The sequence below is a fragment of the Mixophyes fleayi genome, chromosome 12 (assembly GCF_038048845.1).
Source record: "Mixophyes fleayi isolate aMixFle1 chromosome 12, aMixFle1.hap1, whole genome shotgun sequence".
NCBI classification, from domain to species: Eukaryota; Metazoa; Chordata; class Amphibia; order Anura; family Limnodynastidae; genus Mixophyes; species Mixophyes fleayi.
In genome coordinates, this window is record NC_134413.1 from 19110961 (window position 1) to 19132289 (window position 21329).

Sequence of the window (21329 nt, forward strand, 5' to 3'; positions counted from 1 at the left end):
GCATTGTTTCACCAATTTTTACTGCAAAGCAATCAGTCTCTAGTAGTGTGTTCGAACTTTCAGCAAATTCTGAAACATTCCTTGGCCCCATCGTAACTCTTGGCTAACAGAGTTGTAATACTTTCACCTCGCTCTAATATTAACCTTAGGTAATTAAAATACAGTGACAGCAAATGAAGTCTTCTATCACATCTCAGTAATAATTTAAATAGAGATTTATTAATTGATGAATTGTGTGCAGTAGACTTAGTAATAAAACAGAACCGTAGCAAAATAAATGTACATAGTTAATATATATATTTTTTTTAAAAATAAATAAGACATAAATATAAAAAAAAATGTTGATTATCACATCATAAGTTTTTTTTATAGTAAATGGATAGTAAGCTATTCCATCGGAGCAAAAGCTTTCCTGGAATCTATTATTCCACTGTGTGTAGAAGATTCTTTCTCCAAGTGTTGATCTCTAGAGTTCTGATTGTGAGGGTAAGTACTGTCACTCCTGGTATTAATGGACAGTTGTCTTCTCCAACCGCTCATCGCTCTACAGATATCCTTCCTTACGTTCTCACTCACAAGTACATAGATAAAAGGATCGGCCACGCTGTTCACTGTTACCAGGCATAGAAATATAGCGTACGCTGTGTACATTTTCTCTTCAAACTCACAGAAGTTTGTTGAACTCCCCTTTATGTAATAAGCAATGCCTCGAGTGAGCAGCACGATGTGATAGGGAGCGAAACAGATAAGAAATATGATTATTATGGCTATAGCTAAATATTTTACTTTGTTTTTCTGTTGGTCAGTGAAGCTGCCGCTCTTTTCGATTCTCTTTTTTATGACATAGTTGGTATAAATGAGAGTTGAAAAGGGAATGAGGAATCCAACCATGAACCTGGCTACATAGAAATGAGCTATGTGCAATGGTATTGGTAAGGTTTCGAAGCAGGTCTGTTGGTTCTTTGTTGTGTCGCCGTCGCTGATGAGGAAGACCGTGGAATGGACGATGCCCACCAGGCTGCAGAGAACAATAGTGACGATTATAGCAATTTTTTGTCTCCGAACCCCTCTGGACTCCAAGGCGTATTCCACGGCCAAGTAGCGATCCACGGAAATGCAACACAGGAGGACAATGCTAATGTAGATGTTGTTGAAAAATATATATCCTGTGATTTTGCACGCCAAAGGTGACCATTGCCACTTGTGGCCGCTTTTCACGTAGAGGATCCACAGAGGAAGAGTTCCCAGGTACATGAGTTCACTTAGTGACAGACTAAACAGGTACACGGCCAAGACATTCTTCCTCCATATTTGTAGCAATGTCAACCACGCAGTCAGAACGTTGGCTGGCAGTCCAATTACCAGGACGAAGCTATACAATATAATGACAAAGTGCTTACTGTCTTCGTACGGTGGGTTGCATTGTGACTCAGTCACTGAGTTATTATAGGAATTCACCATCGTGGTGTTTAGGTCCCGTTGAAGAGCGACTCTTGTAATGTGTTGCTCCATTTGTAGCTACTGTAATGATAAAAAATAGAAAATTAGAGATAGAAGAAACTCAGAGCATGCAACAAGGAACAACAGCAAGGTTTTTCATCTATAACACAGGTTTATTAATATGGGGCACCATACATATCGCCTAACATGAAAGTCCCTGGCAGCGGGACAGGGGGCGTGGCCACGTTACGATGGGGGCATGGCCATATCTCAAAGTGGGTGTGGCCAAACCCCCAGAGGGCTCCCTATTAGAAACCTCCCTTCCCCCCAATGTTCCCACCTGTGGAACAGACATGTCCCCAGGCGGGACAGTGAGAGAGATTCCTAAAATCGGGACGGTTGGGAGGTATGACCATATGAGGTATCCCACTAACTCTAAGGGGTATATTTACTAAACTGCGGGTCTGAAAAAGTGGAGATGTTGCCTATAGCAACCAATCAGATTCTAGCTGTCATTTTGAATAGTGTACTAAAAAAATGACAGCTAGAACCTGATTGGTTGCTACAGGCAACATCTCCACTTTTTCAAACCCGCAGTTTAGTAAATATGCCACTAAATCAGTCCTCACATTTCAAAGTTGCCCCTCTTTCAGCATAACAGGGCTTTGCCAAGGTGCAAAATTGCACCTTCTAGCTGGATTTATACTTAGCTTTAAATGAATCCCTATCAGTTAACCTTGGTGTCTGATTCATCATATACACATAATTGTAGTCTTTTATTGAATGCGCCTTTTCCTATGTATGTTCTAGGCACAAAATGCATCAAATGTGTATTTTTATTTTAAGCTACATGTTTGTGGCAAAAAGAAATAAAATAAAGGATAATTATCAAACGGGGCTAAGTGTCTAATTTAAAGACATATATAGAACAGAATCTTTCTGGTAAACACATGTGATACTGCAGTCTCTCTCTCACACTGTCTGCTCGGTAACTAGCGTCTGAGCTGAGACAACCACAACGCTGATGTTGCTGTATAGCAAGTGACTTATATCTCACCACCGTGCTCATGCAAGTCATATGTCTTCCTATGTATGGGGAGCTGCTGTCGAATACAGGTTGTGGAGGCAGCAATTGTATAGGTCAAACCAGAGGTGATTTGTGACAGAAAATTTAACACAAATAATAAATAATTATAAATAAATAATTATAAAATCTGATCTTTTGTATACTGGTGCTGGGTTGTCATAGGTCTGTCTGGGACCAATTTACCATAACTGAATCTGCGAATCTAAGCATGTCACATGTGATACAAATGTGATGTCACATGTGATAGACATGTGATGTCACATGTGATAGACATGTGATGTCACATGCGATAGACATGTGATGTCACATGTGATACACCTGTGATGTCACATGTGATGGACCTTTGGGCAACTGCAGTGTTCACCATTTCACGTTTAAAAACCTTTTGGGCCTGAGTCATTAAGGAGAGCAAAGCATAAAAAAGAGTAACTTTGCACCTGGGCAAAACCATTTTGGATTGCAGGGGGAGGTAAATTTAAAATGTGAGGACTGATTTATAGTTGGGGTAGGGCATGTCCTAGATCACCTTTAGATTTCAGTGTAAAAATAAAGCTATCAAAGTATTTGTGTGCTACATGAAAAAACAGCCAGTTTTGTGCAAAATAATAAACTATTTTGCACCCCCTGCACTGTAACATGGTTTGTCCCGGAGAAAACTTACTCCTTTGTTTGCCTTACTTTCCTTAATGACTCAGATCCTTTGATGGATACCTGAGCCTAATATAGTGTTTTAATCCTACTTCGTATTTAACCCTAACATTAACCTAAGACCTAAATTCATACTTGCCCACTCTCCCAGAATTTCTGGGAGACTCACGAATTCCACATAGGTCTCCTGGTCTCCCACATTCTGCCCACTTTCTAGAGAAGAGAGTGCAAAGGGGACCTTCATGACGTGATTCACCGGAATTGCATCATGGGGGCAAAAACCCAATGACATGATTTACTGCGTACCACCCCCTCCCCACCCACAGTTCAGAGTATAAATCTGAACTTACCCCATGAAGAAGCCCTCACAGAGCAAACCAATGGAAACGTCAAAACAGTATATATTGCACATTTCATTGTATTAAGATATAGAAGCCAAGTTAAGTGCAAATTGCTCAATCAATGTGCTGTTTATCTAATAAAAAGGTAAAAAAAACAAGACAAGGGAGAAAGATAACTAATGCAGTGTTACCAACAATTGATAAATGGTTGATTTATTTAAATTTCCGATTCAATAGCCAATGCCTAGTCAAATTCTCCTCCCTGTAAGCTTACGAGCAGAGTCCTCTTACCTCTTTGTCTGTCTGTCTGTATTACCCAGTATTGTTTTATTACTGTTTGTTCCCAATTGTAAAGTGCTGTGGAATTTGCTAGAGCTATATAAATAAATGTGGATGATGATGATGACGATGAAGCTCAGCAAGCAGTGTAGTTAAGCAGTGGTTGTATGGGAAAAACTATTAGTTGTAGAAAGAGTGAGGCTTTATTGTCACTCTATAGGTGACCGGTAAGACGTTATGGAGTTGTGGAGGACATATATACAAAAAACATTAATAAACAAATAGATGCAAAGGTTTACTATAATGGTGCACAGGTTGCATAACCAAGCTCACCAGGTAAGATTTGAAGAGCTGTGCAGACATTAGAGATGCTCAAAGTTTTCCAGCAGATGAAGATGTGGGGTCTGATTCATTAGTGATCTTATCTGCTGTTTTTTTGCTTATCTTAAGCAAATCCACTCTGTGCATGCTCAGAAAAGGGAGATAAGAAGCAAAATCCACTGCGTAAGTGAAGAATTTCTTAGGTTAAGATGAAAATCCATCTTAACTTCACTCTTATCTCCCCGTTTCTTCTTAAAAATAAGCATCTTAACTTTTGCACAAGATAAGATCACTAATGAATCAGGCCCGTGATGCATTCAATGACTTCACATTTACTTTCTGGTTCTTGGTGATTTGGAGCCGGTTTGTTCGCATTTTGACCTAAATTAACCGGAAGTTGAGCATGTACTTATGACTTGCTAAGTATAAGGAGCATTCATCGAACATTGCCAGTAAGTCAAGCGCGTTCAACAAACGAGATACATCTATGTCAAACACTTTAGATTGATGTTGAGTGCAATTATTATTAAGTAGCATTTTTGCCCCAATTTTCTAACAGTTCATATGAATTGATAGATTTTTTTGGTGAACTGTTTTCAAAATGATTTGAGCCTCTCTGCTAAACACTTACAGCTCAGTGATAGGAAGGTGCAGGTGACATGATAGAAACATTCAAATATATCAAGTGTATTATTAGGGTCCAGAAAGGGTGGGTTCAATTCGGCACAAAGGTTCCATAGGAGCCTTGCACAATGTGCGGCTGGACGCACTTCAGGGCGTTACGGAACCCAGAATATCACTGATTTGCAAGGTATGGAATGTTTCGGGTATGGAACATCCCGCTGAGCCTCATCATGCAATGGGATTGTGCACTAATTAAGTAACATGTTAAGGTTGTATTAACTTCTTAAAACATGCAATTTGACCAGTTGTATCAAATATTTGTGTGTTTATATATCATCATCAGTGCCAGACAATCATTTTACGAATATGATATACATGACTATAATAAACATACTAACAGATACATGAATACAATTAGGCATAATAACACATACATGGATAATCATGAGCTAGCAATTACAGCTACCATGGACACCGGTGCAAATACCATGCACGTGAGTAAACAAACAGAAGAAGATTCAGCCTAAGACATGACATCTGGGTCGTACAAGATGTTTGAAGGTGGAGGGGAAGACACCAGTAAAGGGGGACAGATTAAAGAAGTGAGCAAGGTGCAGGCAAGCAATAGCTGAGAGGGAACCGAGGTGCTTGGAGGGAACTGAGTCGAGGTGGCCAGAGTGCACAGGAGAGGGGGAGGTGAGAGCGGGGATGTGAATGAGATTGGTGGGGTTGATGGTGTTAGGTGAGTGGAAGGTTTTGTGGTGAAATGAGTGGTAGGTTTTGTGATAGGGCTGGGGGTGATAGTAGGAATGGTACAGGGCAGTGGTTGGGGCCGTTGTCAACAGTAGCCTTCATAAGCATTTGGAGAGGGAGAGGATAAGTATGGGTGATGGGTAGAATTGGTAGAGGTAGGTTAGGCAGAGTGGTGGATGTGGATGAGGATGTGTTAGTGGGGAGAAGAGGTGAGTGCAACACGGTGGCTCAGTGGTTTGCACTTCTGCCTCACAGCACTGGGGTCATGAGTTGGATTCCCAAACATGGCCTTATCTGTGTGGAGTTTGTATGTTCTCCCTGTGTTTGCGTGGGTTTCCTCCGGGTGCTCCGGTTTCCTCCCACACTCCAAACAACATACTAGTAGGTTAATTGGCTTTTATCAAAATTGACCCTAGTCTCTCTCTGTCTGTGTGTGTGCATGAATTTACTGTAAGCTCCAATGATGCAGGGACTGATGTGAGTGAGTTCTCTGTACAGCGCTGTGCAATTATGGGTGCTATATAAATAGCTGATGATGATGAGTGCAAGGACACTCTAGTGGTGGAGCAGAAGAGGGCAGTGGCAAGAGGCAAGGTGTAGGGGACTGTTAGGCAGGGGAACCACAGGAACTAGGGTATATGGAAGGGAAGGAGGGGATGAGCAGGAAAAGGTGAGGGAAAGAGGTGTGGGACAACATAGAGAGGATACAATAGAGTAGACAGAGTAAGATGTATATGATATTGTGGAGAGCAGCACAGTGGCTAAGTGGTTAGCACTTCTGCCTCACACCACTGGGGTCATTCCCAACCATGGCCTTAACTGTGTGGAGTTTGTATGTTCTCTCCGTGTTTGCGTGGGTTTCCTCCGGGTGCTCCGGTTTGCTCCCACACTCCAAAAACATACTAGTAGGTTAATTGACTGCTATCAAATTGTCCCTAGTGTCTCTCTCTCTGTGTCTGTCTGTGTGTATGTTAGGGAATTTAGACTGTAAGCTCCAATGGGGCAGGAACTGATGTGAGTGAGTTCTCTGTACAGCGCTGCGGAATCAGTGGCGCTATATAAATAAATGGTGATGATGATGATGATGATAACGTAGAGACAGGTGAGGTGAGCAGGTAGCAGATAATTAATGAATGTTATAGAGTAGAAATTGTTCACATTAGTCAGTGTTCGGTCCAGCAACAGTACGCACTTGAGTTAAAAATAAAATAAAAGCATGGGACAGTTATATACATGTGGAATCTTAGAAGTGGCGGTATGGAAAATGTAAGTGAATGGAATTTTATAGTTTTATAATGAAGGCAGTAGGAGAGGTCACAACAAGCATAGAAGCTTATATGAGATCCTTCAATGAATTTATCTAGAAGTACAAAGTGCAGTAATTATAGTACCCAAATTAAATGTAATATAGAATACTACCTTCCTGAACTCTAATAATACTTTTGTAGGAAGCTTCTCTGGATATAGGAGGAACTTGACTCCCTACGACTTTTGTATCCTGATCAAACTTTCTATGGGAACGATAATAAACAGGCCCAAGCAAGTTTCCAGCTGAATCTTCCTTATTATATTCTTTTAATATGTTTCTTCTTTTTATACATTGTTATGTAGCATAACTGTCCAGAAACTCACAACTGAAGTTAAACTTCTGCCATTGTTTTATTTGACAACATTCCAGCCTTTCAAATTCAAACAGTCTCGGCAATCAGCTATTTTAAAGACAAATTTAATTTTCACAAGCTTCACCCAATCACTCTTTTGTTCTCTTGTTTCCTTCAAACAAAATACACTTGATTTAACATGCACTCATCCCCCACTCATTACAAAGTCAATCATTTTGTGACCTGCCCTAATATCCATGATCATGCATCCTATTAATTCATTAGAAACTAGTGACTAAAGCTGGGTGCACACTACACTGTTTTCGTCCAATAATCGGCTGAAACAACCGACATACGACCGCTCGTTCAAAAGTCGGGTCAGTGTGTGCAGTGACACGATGGTCGAAAGTCTGCCCAAATGGACGATTGTCGTCTCATTTGGTTGGTCGTACCGTTTAATATTTTTGTTCCAATCTCGTTTCCGCTGTGCAGTGTGTATAAACTTCTGATCGATCCACAACAGTGAGTACGAAATTACAATCATTGCTCACGACAACATGGCTGTAAGAAGTCGCTAAAGGGACGTCCGTTCTTCCCTTTATCGTCCTAAACAAGGCTAGTGTGTATGCAGTCCATGGACCGAGCGATCGGACCATCGATCGCATGTAAAATCGCTCGCCATAAAAAGTTGGTCGAAATTTCTGTAGTGTGTACCTAGCTTTAATAGGCAGTTATGGCCAACATAGAGGACATAAAAAATGTTATAAAAATGTGGTTTAAAAATTCAATATGTATAAATATTTGGACAAATATTTCCAAATATGTAGTGCTTGTAAAATTGTTCTTTAAAATAATAATAAAAAATATTCTTGATTATGATGTCAAGTATGACACTTACATACAGAAATATCTGTAGTGATCTTTCTACTTGACTGCCCTACATAGCCATTGTTTTTGTATGGTTGCTCAGTGGTTAGCATCATCATCATCATCACCATTTATTTATATAGCGCCACTAATTCCGCAGCGCTGTACAGAGAACTCACTCACATCAGTCCCTGCCCCATTGGGGCTTACAGTCTAAATTCCCTAACACACACATCACTGCCATACAATTCTCGGGCAATGAGTGTTATTCCGACCATGGCCCTATCTGTGTGGAGTTTGCATGTTCTTCCTTTGTTTGAGTGGGCTTCCTCTGACTGCCCCGCTCTTCTTACACAGTCCCAAAACATACTGGTAGGTTAATTGGCTTCTGACAAAACTAGACCCTTGTCTGTGTGTGTAGGGTAGTTAAATTAGATTGGAAGCTCCAGTGGTGCAGGGATTAATGTGAATGACTTTAAATTCTCTGTATAGCGCTGCGTAACATGATTGGTGCTATATAAATACATAATAAACTACTAAATAAAGGGCTGGTGAGTGGAAGAATTTAAAAAAGGCTTTCGTATTAAAAAGTATTATTCAAATATTATTGAAGCAAAACCACATTGAATAAAAAGTGATGCAATGTGATGTTAATGAATCGGTGTAACACAGTTGGTGTAAGCACTATATATATATTTATTTCCTTATTGTAATCACTGAACACCTGACAATGGAGTCACATCCCCGAAATACAGTGTGTGAAACCTCACTATCCTGGAATAAGTAATTCCTGGGAGATTTTCCAACTCATCTGTTTATGGGCGGCTTGTAAATATCTTGTTTGACCCTAGTGATAGACCATTGTTTCTCAGTGGAGACCATCAGTAGTTCCTCTTACTCATTATTTCTGTACAAAAGTTTGCAGGACGTGATGGAACTAAAAAGTCATCCCAGACAGTGATCAGAGCATTGCACTTGCTGCAGTCTATTCACCAACATTTGAGTAGCTGTACCAACCTCCATCCCCACAATAGCAGACATATAGGAGGGGCTCACAACTTTTGACCTGGGGCAAGCAGAAGTTAGCCCACCTTATAGCACCAAGCCATATTATAACAAGCAACCTTTTAGGAAAGTAGAGGAAACAAGCCATAAGGGTCCAGCCCTTTTGGCTTCCTGTAATCATCATCGACGAACCTAAATCCTCTCCTAGAGGCTTATGGGAAAATTTGTTATGCAACTGCTAGAATGGAACAGCCACATAATGCAACTGCTATATAATGCAACTGTGCACTGCAGGGTGCAATGAATGTCCCACCCTCATCTATAAAAACAAGGGTGGGTGGATGGGCAGGTGCCCTCTGCTTATAATTATTTTGCTCACAATTCATGATAATCACAACAACATGGTCATTGCTTTATACTGTTAGTTATAAGCAATATTATGCATTCTACCCACACAATAATATCACTTTTTTTTAAAGAGAAAAACATTTCGTTGACCTTGTATGATTGTTGAATTTTAAGATAATTTTCTAACTTATTTTATCCCCTATTTAATAATAATAATAATAATAATAATAATAATAATAATAATAACCCTTGTTTTTTTCAGTTTTCCTTATGTATGGTTAAAAATACAGGTGAATCTATACATTTTTTAATTGTTTTCCATACATTGATTTAGCAAATTATTTACCCAGTCTGCAGTATGGCTGTTGTCTGCCAGTTTGTATTAGGGGGTGTGTCTTACCAATGTTTGGGTGTGGCCGAGTTCTCTCTGAGTACACAGAAACAATAGGGAATCCTTCAATTTTCAGATTAATTTGCATGTTCTAAATACATTTTCAATAATGTACTCCCCCCTCCAAAAAAAAGTTCCAGCCTGAGACAGCTGTTTGTAGCCCAGAGGGGGGGCAAAACTCGACTAAGCAGCCTATTAAGATGCCCTCCTGTCCCCCAACCCAGCCTGCACCTGGTCTTGTTATATAGTACATACAAGAGGCATAATAGAAGTACGCACAGGTGGACGTGGTGGGAGTGGATAAGAGGACCCTCCTCCTGAGACCTTACAATCCAATGAATTACACTGTTGTAAAGATGTGGGTGGGGCTTTAGCTGTCTATAATGTAGTGGGAGGTAATAATTTACTTTTAAATAGCGCTGCAGTGAAATTTCAGGTTAACACAGAACAGTGTATTTTACCTTCATTGTTTCAAGTAAAGTATCTTATTTGGGGTTTACTGGCCCTTTAACTATAATAATGTATAGTTAATAATGTGTGTTTGAAACATATTCCGCTATCAATAAACTCCTCAATTTCTCACAAATGACAACTAACTTCATACTGTAATAGTATTATTCATGTGTATTTATTGTTTTTCTTGTATATAACTGTATTTACTAATTTGCATTTTATTATAATGTGTAACTGTATATCTGTGTCAATGAACACAATAAAATGCATAGTGGTAAATGCCCCTGTTTAGTTGTATGAAAGTTTATGTGTACTACTATACTTTAATATTACATTGAAAAAAACATTTTTTTTTACATTTCATGCTCTGGCGATCTGTGTCTCTTCACCTGAACTACAAACACCAGCATGCCCTACCAGACTTGTAGTTTCATGACAGCTTGCCCAAGTTCTTAGCAGTAATATGAGCACCACTTTCTGTTATTACCCGTCTCCCCTGTCAAACTTTACTTTATTTAAGTGAAAAACTGCAACTCTGCCTCTGACACACTTATGCAGCCAAATACCAGCAGCACTTCAATGCTTCGGACCATAGCATAAAGTTAATTATATGTATCTGAATAGCTCTCATCCAATGTGGTTGGCATGTATTGATTGGAGAGTGTCAAGTGCACAATATATAATCTGATCAGGAACAAGATAAAAACATAATACCATGATACTCATGTACTTCCTTAATAAAGTGCTAGTGTGTGTCAATAAATGTGGTTAAGCACACGAGAAACTGTAAATTGTGTGGGGGGAAACCCTAAAACAAAACTGGTTTCATACATAAAAACGACATGCAACACACTTCAAGCTCTAGTCAATATATATATACATATATATATATCTATATATATCTATCTATCTATATATATCTAAATATATATCTATATCTATATATCTATCTACCTATATATCTGTCTATATATATATATATATATATATATATATATATATTTATACACACACGCATATATATATATATATATATATATATATATATATATATATATGGATAGATACATATATATATATATATATATATATGCGTGTGCATAAATATATATTTATACACACACATATGTGTATATATATATATATATATATATATATATATATATTTGCAGTATATTTAGTTATTTATTTTATTATTTTTTTAAGTAGAAAATTCTCTAGTAAAAGTTAAAATGGAAAGGAATAAATAAATAGCCAAATATAAGACAGTACTGTAAAATAGCAGCAACACCAACAACATAATGCTACTATATTTATGTACTACACCCAAAACATTTTGGTAACATTTTTGTATTGGAGAAGAACACAAAGTTAATTCCATTACAGATGCTAATCTATTTCTGCCGTAACCATTATCTTTTCCCTCCTTTATATCCGTTACAGTGGCACAATAATCCTATAGCTACTGTCAATGTACAGGTTGCATGTAGATCTACTTTATATTGTACAGTAGATATACAGACTGTGGCTGTCTTGAATAGCCTTTATCCCATGTGGTCAGTATATGTTAATGGAAGAGTGTCAAGTGCACACAAGTTAATATCACCAGGAATAATATAAGAAAAGCACTACATAAACACCCCTACACAGAATTCAGTGATATAATGTTAAGTAAGACGTACCTCTTTTGGAGCACAAAACATTTCCACTCTTCTGTAGGCTGTATTGTTTCTGCAGAGTTTTACAGAATTGTTCTTACAGTTCTCAAAGCCGTTAACATAACAGGAAGTTCTTTAGTAGAAGAACACGTATTGAATGGTTGTTAAAATCACAGTTGAGGTTGAATAGTTCTTTCCAGTTTGTCATTTGGGGAACTCTGAAGTCGAATTTTCAGCTCTGGGCTCTGTTGCTTGAATTTCCATCACTTTATGTAAAAGTCAGCCAGTAGCTGTACTGCCAACATTAATGTTCCAAACTGAAAGGGGGTGGAAAAATAATAGCAGTTTTTGATGTTGATGATCTTGAGGAGAAACTTTCTCACACCAAAAAAAAAGTTTTTTTTTTGTTTTGTTTATTACTACATTAGTTGCTGTTGTGTGTTCTACTCTCATTTGACAACTTATATCAAATATTAAACTGTTCTAATGTGCAATAAATCTAATTTTCTCCTTTTTAGCAGAGTTATAATGACTCTCACAACTATTCAACAGCATCTAAAATTGTTGTGAAATAGAAATAAAAGATAAAAGGTAACACTTTAAGACTCAATAACAATCCACAAAAAGCAGACCCGGTTCTCTCTTTTTTTTCTCATTTGGCCTATCAACTGGCGAGCACATTGTAAGGTGCACGCCCGCTTCTTGGAAGGACCGCTTTAAAAGGAAACAATAAAATTGATACATCAAAGTCTAAACGACTTTCACGTTTAGCACCACCCTCTTCAGAAATGTAAACTGTTGATTTAAAAAAAATGTTTTTGTCCTATAATACTGCTTGATTTACCTTAATATATATCTAATAATGAATCATGAGAGTGGTGGGGATTGGGTCTTTATTATGTCTCAATTTTCAGTGTTTGTCGCCTCATTTGGTTGTTATCTGTGGGGAGTTTGTATGTTCTCCCCGTGTTTGCGTGGGTTTCTTCCTGGTGCTCCAGTTTCCTCCCACTCTCCAAATCGGGCTGGATCATACTGACTGGCAACTCGGGCTGGAGTGTAGTGACTGACAATGTCTCTGGAGCAGGCTGTAGCTCAAGAAAAGAGGCAACGGCTGGCAACTCGGAACTGGAGGCAGTGGCTGACGACTCGGACACAGTGGCAGGAGACTCAAGACCAGATACAGTGGCAAGAGACTCAAGACCGGAGGCAGAGGATGGCATGTCAGAGCTGGAGGCAGAGGCTGGGACCTTGGAACAGAAGGTAGAGGCTGGGACTTCGGAACAGGTGGCAGAGGCTGGAACCACAAAACAGGAGGCAGAGGCTGGAACCTCTGGACTGGGCAGGCAGCAGGAACTGGCACCTCAGGGCAGGTAGCAGGACCTGGCACCTTGGAAACAGGTAACTGGGGTTAGCAAATTAGGCCTCATCCCAGGGATCAGAACAGGCTGTAATGTGGCAACGGGAAGTAATGCGCAAACAAATCCAGAATGCGGAAGGGAAAAAACAGAAGACGGTCCTGTAGGCTGTCGTGGTCTGCGGAGAGTACAGTCTTGCAAGAAGTGAACATTACTGGCACAGTAGAGACATAATTTGTCAGTTTTTTTGCGCCACCGCTCATCTTCAGTCAGGTGGGGGCGTGAAACATCTGTGAACCTGGAGTTTGTTACCCTGTAGTTCTAGGTAAATTTTAAATTAGTAATAGCACTATTAAGACGTGTGGTTTGCACAGACTCAGCTGCAGGGAAAGTTGATTGAGGAAAATCAGCAGTATTTGAATTATGTGAAACAAAATCTGACAGTCTCCTTAGTGGGTCCATAAGTAAAGCAGAAAACTGAGCCAGCTGAGATTGTAGCAAAATTATGTCTACTTGTAGAGTCTGTAATAATGGTAGTTTAGTAATTTGTGAGGCAGACATGTTGCAAGAGAAACAAATGTAAAACAATTGCAAAAGAGCCCCAAGAGAAAATCTGAAACAGGATCTTCACACGGCTCCAAAGCTGTCTTTTTCGCCGGTCATACAGTCACGCTTCAAAGTAAGTTACAGCTATGGAGCCCAGGATGAGATAAAGAATATAGGCGTTCATTGATCAAAATGCAGATAAATAATACAAACCAAATAATGCTGCAACTGCACAGGAATATCTGAGATGACTGGGGACTGGTTGTAAGGAATAAGGCAGATACAGGAGGAATGGTAGATGAAGAGGGATCCAGAGTAGACATGTGAAGTCCAAGAGCACAGGAGAACCAGGAGACAAGCCAAAGGGGAAGGCAGCAAAACAACAATGACCAGCACAGGAGAAAGAGAGAGGCAGGTATAGGTAGGGAACACCCAAGTGCAGGAGATAATAAATGAGACAGGCTAACCCTTAGTACTAACAAAGGAAAAGCACAATAGCAGCACCTCTGTTGAATAGAGGTACTGCCATAATATATAAATGCACAAAATAATAAAGTCCAAAGTCCAGAAGGCAGGAGCTGTCAAGCAGAGCAGCATGCAATGCAGAGAGCTGCAGCAGATCCTGACACAGGCTCACCAAAACTGGACAGTTGAAGATGGGAAAAACATCACCTGGTCGGATGAATCACAATTTCTGCTGCAACATGTAGATAGTAGGATCAGAGTTTAAAGCAACATCCAGCCTTGTGTCATCAATGCAGGCTGCTTCTGGTGGTGTAATGGTGTGAGGGGTTTCTTGGCAAAAATTAGGCCCCTTAATATCAGTTAAGGATTCTTTAAATGCCACAGTCAACATCAGTATTATTGCTGACCATGTGCATCCCTTTATGGCCACAGTCTCTCCATCTTCAAGTGGCTACTTCCAGTAGGATAACACGCCATGTCACGAAGCAGTCTCAAGCTGGTTCCACAAACAGGGCAATGAGTTCAATGTACTCCAATGGCTTCCATCGTCACCAGATCTCACTCTAATAGAGCACCTTTGGGATGTTGTGAGAAGTGGGAGATTCACAGCAAGAATGTGCAGCCAACAAATCCACAGCAACTGCGTGATGTTATCATGTCCACATGGGCTTGAATCTCTAAGGAATGTTTCCAGCACCTTGCTGAAGCCATGCCATGAAGAATTCAGGCTTTTCTCGGGGCATAGGGAGGGTCCTAGCCAGTTTTTGACAGATGTACCTAATAAAGTGGCCACTGAGTGTATATTAATCCATACTTAGCAAGGAGCATCCACCCAACTCCTGTTATCGCCAAGTGCAATCCTTGTAGGTTCAGAATCACATGTATTTTGCGTGACATTCATGCATTCTTAAAAGTGTCAGTGTCACAGAGAACGGGTGACATTAATTTGGGGGCCTGGAAAGTAGGGTGGTATTTCAGACCAGAAGGAGCCTGATATATGACCCCCCCTCCCAATGCACTGTATCTCTGCAGCAATAGATCGCTGGTAGGAGTGATCTAATGCCAGCCAGTGATGTCACAGGGACATCACTGGCTTTTCCATATTGGCCAATGTAATGTTCATATTAAACATTGTAACAGTGACCACCTGTCTGTGATTCAAATTAATTGGCTCCAATGCACAGGACTGGAACCAGAGGGTGTCAATGCCTGGCAATAGTTCAACAGCAAGATGGAACAGGGCCCCCGATTCAGCCCCATTTGTATGCACTCTTTTAAAAATGGCAAGTAAGGCTTTTTGGAGTCTGCCGTTTTAACTATTTTGGCGGCCTTAAAAAGGTTAAAATTGCAGGAGGACTTTCACAAGTTGATACATTAAAGTAAACTGAAGGGGGAACCTCCTTTAGCACTTATTTAATCTATCACTAAGATGTAAACCAATCAATATATGGCAGGATGCATTATTACATTTTATAAATGTATTATGTATGTTGTGCTGTCTGAGATATCGGTATTACTCAGCAAATTATAGGGTCACTGAAGCCAAACTGATAGATTCATTATTGATATCTAAGATGAACATTGATCATGTTAATACTTCATCTAGCAATAATAGCTGAGTGAATAGCTCACTCCAAGTCCTGTTGCTTTCCCTCCTTCTGGGTGGTCTGGTTGTTGACAAATTGTTTATTAATATAATCCAAACAATCAAAAGAGCTAAACTTTCCCCTGCGTTTGAAAAAAAATGTTGTTTGTCATATGCTGTGATTTAATCAAGGGGGAGTCGACAGAAATGTAATTCCTGTAAGAAACACTATTTTCAGGCACAGAATTCCCTTAAGAACGCAGAGGTTCAGGAAGTAAGGGGTAAGGGGGGAAAAGAGGTTATTCCGTCTTTTTAAGGACAGGACGCAAAATATATCAGTATGTGTCTATAAGAAATTCTGGAACATAAATGCGTTCTGTACGTCTCTTTAGAAGACAGTACATGAATTATCTGTAAACTATTCTAAAAGATAATTGTGAAGGGTCATTTACAATACTGAAAAGCGCAAACCTCTGGCGCCACTGCAAATTTGTTTTGCTATGCACCTGCACATTGACTTGCTGTGCAAAGTGGCGCCAACTCCTGGTTGCAAAAATTAGCACACTGATGTGAAGGGCTAGGTGAACTGGGGGTGCTTTTTTGCTTTGGTGCATGAGTATGTTTATTTTTGCACCCACATGCAAAACTGAGAATTCGTTTCGTGGGGCAGTACCATGTACACAGGTGTTCCCTGGTATCATAAAATGAGCTTTGCTGAGAAGTATACTAAATACTATGTTGAGCTAGGTTAGTTAAACTGATACCATTGTTACAAAATCACAGACATCAGAAAAATTAGGAAAAGGATAAAAGAAGGCACATAAACTTGAGGGCCTCAAGTGACCCCTTTTAATAGCACTAGTTGTTCACTTCTTTAACATGCAAGCAGGACCTGTCTTTGCAAATGCAATGCCCCGTGCATCATCCATGGCAATGTCCAACCCCATCCCGCTGGAGGAGGCGTAGCTATTGTCACAGGTTATTATTCCCTAATGATAAAATCCCTTCGTATGTAATGATCCTGTAAGGGTTAAAGTTATAGCCCAAAATCTCCCTACACGAGGTTATTATACACGAGTAGGCATCACCCACAATGCTCCATTCTCTCCGGGCATCATCGCTGATTGGTCCACAGCAGAAACGAACGCCCATGTCTGAGTGTATAAAATTACAGAGGAGCCTGTCTGGCGCCGAGGAACGAGAGAAGATGTCAGGTGAGGATTAAGTGTCAGTGGGGGTTGCAGTTATGGAGACAGAGATAGAGTCAGAGATGGAGCTGGAAGGGCCAAAATTTTTTGAAAAAGTTAAGGTGGGGGAGGGTGATGCTCAAGAAGAGCAAAGATCAAAGCCAATGAGCCCAAGAGAGGTGGAGATGATCGTCAAAGTACTGGACCAGTACAACTACGACATTAAAAAAAGTGAGTAGCACGTGTAGTGTACCTGTTTGAAGGACTTTATGTATTTAATTCTAGTTTCACATGAAGCAATGCAAACTCCTTATTCGTAGCATAGATTTTTTTTTGTCAGAGCGAAGAATTAACGGTGAGAAGGTCTGTTTAGATACCACTGATACCACTAATGTAGCACCTGTTATCAAACAATAAAAAATTGATGTTGAATACCAAGATATGAAAGAAGTTATACGCTAAGGTATTTCAGTGAACATGTGTAGACAACTAAATGCTTTGGGCACATACCTGTACCGTTATAATAACCAAAATGGCGCCTGTTTTCCAGAATATATGGCGGTTAAGCCCGCTATTATTGCGATTGTGCCAGAGGAACCACAACATAAACTGATCTCGAGCAGTGTGCAAGGTGAGCAAAAGACTATTTCTGGTGTTGGATATAGATTACAGATATAGAAGTTTAGTGGTAAAACATTTTTATTTCCTTGTTTCGTAGGTAAAGAAATTAAAGGGAATAGAAACCCAAGCGACATCAAGAAAATAATTAAAAACATTGAGAAAAATGTTGTTGAGATGTGTGTGCTGTTTGGAACTGTTCTGCCACAAACCACTAGAACCTTTAAAGTGCAATACTATTTTTTTAATTTTTTTTTGTTATATTCTGCAATAAAAATTGTTGTACTTTTTCCTGCAATAAAACTGTTGCATTAACACTGTATGGTTTATTCTGGGTATTTTACAAATATTAGTTAATAAAGGTTAATATGACTTTATAAGTTTAATAATTTATAAAGGTATAAGTTTATAAAGAGTAAATATGAATAGGTTCCCAATATAGATGCAAAGGGTTACATAACACATGTGCATTACGCAAGTGTAATAGTCTGCAGCCAGACAGGTGCAATACACATCTATACAAAACACAAGTCAGTGATGTGCGGATACCGCACCACGTGGGACTGGAACAGGCATCACAAATTTACATACACAGGACCCCAACGGAGCCCCAGGTCGAGGAAGTATCGGAGGATTGTCGTGGATCGGTCGGAAGTTTATACACACTACACAATGGAAAAGAGATTGGAAAGAAAATATTGAACAGTACGACCAACCAAATGAGGCGACAATCTTCCATTTGGGCAGACTTTCGACCATCGTGTCACTGCACACACTGACCCGACTTTCGAATGAGTGGTCGTATGTCGGCTGGTTGAGCCGATTATTGGACGAAAAACCCTGTAGTGTGTAACTAGCTTTAGAGACAGACTTGATTTGGATGAATTGGGCTGTAACTTGCTCAGATTGAGGTGTGGTCAATTTAGTTGTGCAAAACTAGGGGTATGGTCAATTTTGTCCTGGTTGTTAGGTAGTGAAATATTTAGAAGTATTCTCATGGAGAAAAATGAGTGCACTGACTGTTCCCCTCCATTGTTTAAAGACATCATTGCACGATTACTGGACACAGGAACTGTGAATAACGTTTTGTAAGTGACAGTAAGGTGACTTATGTGTCATCCAGGAAACCCTTAATCCTCACTTGACTACTTTCATCATAGACAGTAAGTTATACATGTGTGTTTAAAGGAACCTATAACGGTTTGGAAAATAAAAAGTATCTGCAGGGATGAAAGGAGTAGAAATAAAGAAAATGAAAAAAGAACCTAAAGCAAATCTCACAATAAATCAGATATAAACAACACTCTCACCTCAATTTTACTTTTTATTTTAGTAAGGGAAATGATTGTTGAAGCCTAAGTACTTTTTTCCTGTCTGTCTGAATCTGGGTCATTTAAGCAAATGAAGACTTGATTGTAATGAGAAAAAAAAATAGCCCTTTGTGACCTATAAATTAACAAGATAGGATGGTATAATTATAGCGCACTTTTAGAGACTGCCCCAACGTATATAAAAGGATATCTACCAATCCCAAGACATCAATACATACACAGAATTATACGTACAAAGGTGCACATAGACATCCACATGAACAGGATGGCAAAAATCTTCTTATGGTCATTCATATGACCGATACATGAAAAAAATAAATAGATCAAAGAAAACTAATATGGTGTAGTAAATTTGTATAAATTCGTACCCTTCACCATAGACAAAAGGCAGCAAGATTACCAAGATGATAGTGAAGAAAGAAGATCACTCTTCAACCCCGTGTCGTGGATATGCAGCCTCTTGTATTTCAACTTATATGCTTACAAGATAGAATCTTGAATACTTGCGTTGTAGTTTGACACCCACTTGTACTCTATTTCAATGTAAATATCTCTGAAGATTCCATTCTCACCAGGATAGATGTATGGAAAAAAGGGAATATAGAACTTTCTAGTGTATTACCACTTTAATCCATAACATGTATATTAACATAAAAACATAATAAAAACCTAGATAAAATTCCTAATAAATAAGGATAATGCTCGTACAAGAAGTCCAGGTCTCACTAGCATGAATACATCCAAGCTGTAACTCATCATCATCATCATTTATTTATATAGCGCCAACATATTCCGTAGCGCTTTACAATTGGGGGCAAACATAGTAAACTAATAAACAAACTGGGTAAAACAGACAAAGAGGTGAGAAGGTCCTGCTCGCAAGCTTACAATCTATTGGACAATGGGAGTTTGACACATGAGGTTAAGTCTACATTTGCAGTCGGCCCAGCCAGACTGCAAAAGTGACTCATAAGCTAAATAATCCTGTCACACAACAATGTTGGTCAAGGGCTTCCTGTAACTGCAGGGCTTCCTCCTACTTGTGATGCTGGTTGGAAAACGGGTTTTGTAGTAAACGTCCGATGTGTTTCTACGCCTTACTGGAGTCTTTTCAAGGGAAAGTATATCTCTTCATATCAAGCGCTGTTTTTATATCCAAATGATCCAATCCCAACCATGTTACATCTGCGTTCCACTGGGACCGGAAGTACGTCTAGTGGAAATTAATACATCAAAAAGAGGCTTGGATAGATGAAAGTAACAGTCCGTCTAGTTAACGGAGACTGGAAGTGCCCTCCTCACAATGAGGCTTGGATCGATACATTGTGCGTTTCATCTAGGTGGCCGAAAATCAGAAGTGCATATTACATGGCATAATCTATTATGATCCCCATTACAACCATGAAATGTAACACAACTACAAAGTCATGCAAACTGATGCCCCATTGTTTCCCCCATTACAAACAAACAAACATAGCTCAAAGGTATGTACACACAATAGCCATATCTAATACATACATAAACTATTACATGAGTAGCAATATATAAAAAAATATAACAAATCCATATAAACAACATGTTTAATAATCCATCTTTCTTGTAGTTGTCCTTGGTCCTATAAAAACTCAAAAGACACAGAAAAAAGACAAATATATATATATATATATATATATATATATATATTGTCAACATTTCATAAAAAACATTTTAATTCAAAGTCAGAATTAAGACCTCCATGGATAAGAGTATGTGATTTATAAATCCAGTGCATTTCTGCCTTGACCAGTCTGCTATCCACATCTTTATTTCTCCATTGGAAATCTATTCTTTGAACAGCCCAAACATTTTTAATACAGTTGGGATTACAGGAATGTACATTTTTAAAATGAAGGGATAACGAATGAGTGATCAGAGCTTTTTTGATATTAGCTATATGTCCTCTAATCCTGATCTTTAAAGGATGTGAAGTCCATCCTATATACATTAGCCACACTTGCATTCTACTATGTATACTACATAGTTAGTATGACATGTAATGAACTGATCAATTTTGTAAAGTTTACCTTTTGACTTAAAGTCACTGGTCTTACTATTATTAGAAACCACTACCCTACAGGCACAACACAGACCACATCTATGGAAACCTTTAGTTCTTATGGGTCTACTGGAAGTATCTGGTACCACACTTTTAACCAGTTTATCCCTTATATTTTATATTGGGTGCTTTTCTATAGATGAATGACCATTTCTCTGATAGTTTATGACCAATGATTTCATCCTTTTTTAATAATTTCCAATGCTTTATGTTTTCCATGCTTTCATGGTCACCATTAAATTGGGTAATAAAGGCCCCATTCAAATCTATTTTTCTCATCTTTTTCCTTTATTTTAGATTCCAAATGTATACTTCTGTCTATCTTATTTAG

At 39.0% G+C, this 21329-nt stretch overlaps 1 protein-coding gene across 1 annotated transcript; it reads right to left on the bottom strand.

Annotated features, from left to right (window-relative positions):
- Window positions 1-200: 200 nt before the first annotated feature.
- Window positions 201-12393, bottom strand: GPR132 (G protein-coupled receptor 132). The gene is made up of 2 exons (XM_075193354.1): window positions 11841-12393; window positions 201-1521 (listed from the first exon to the last, which is right to left on the bottom strand). Exon 2 carries the CDS (start codon window positions 1510-1512, stop codon window positions 388-390), a length of 1125 nt encoding a protein of 374 aa, XP_075049455.1. The 5' UTR covers window positions 1513-1521; window positions 11841-12393; the 3' UTR covers window positions 201-387.
- Window positions 12394-21329: the final 8936 nt, after the last annotated feature.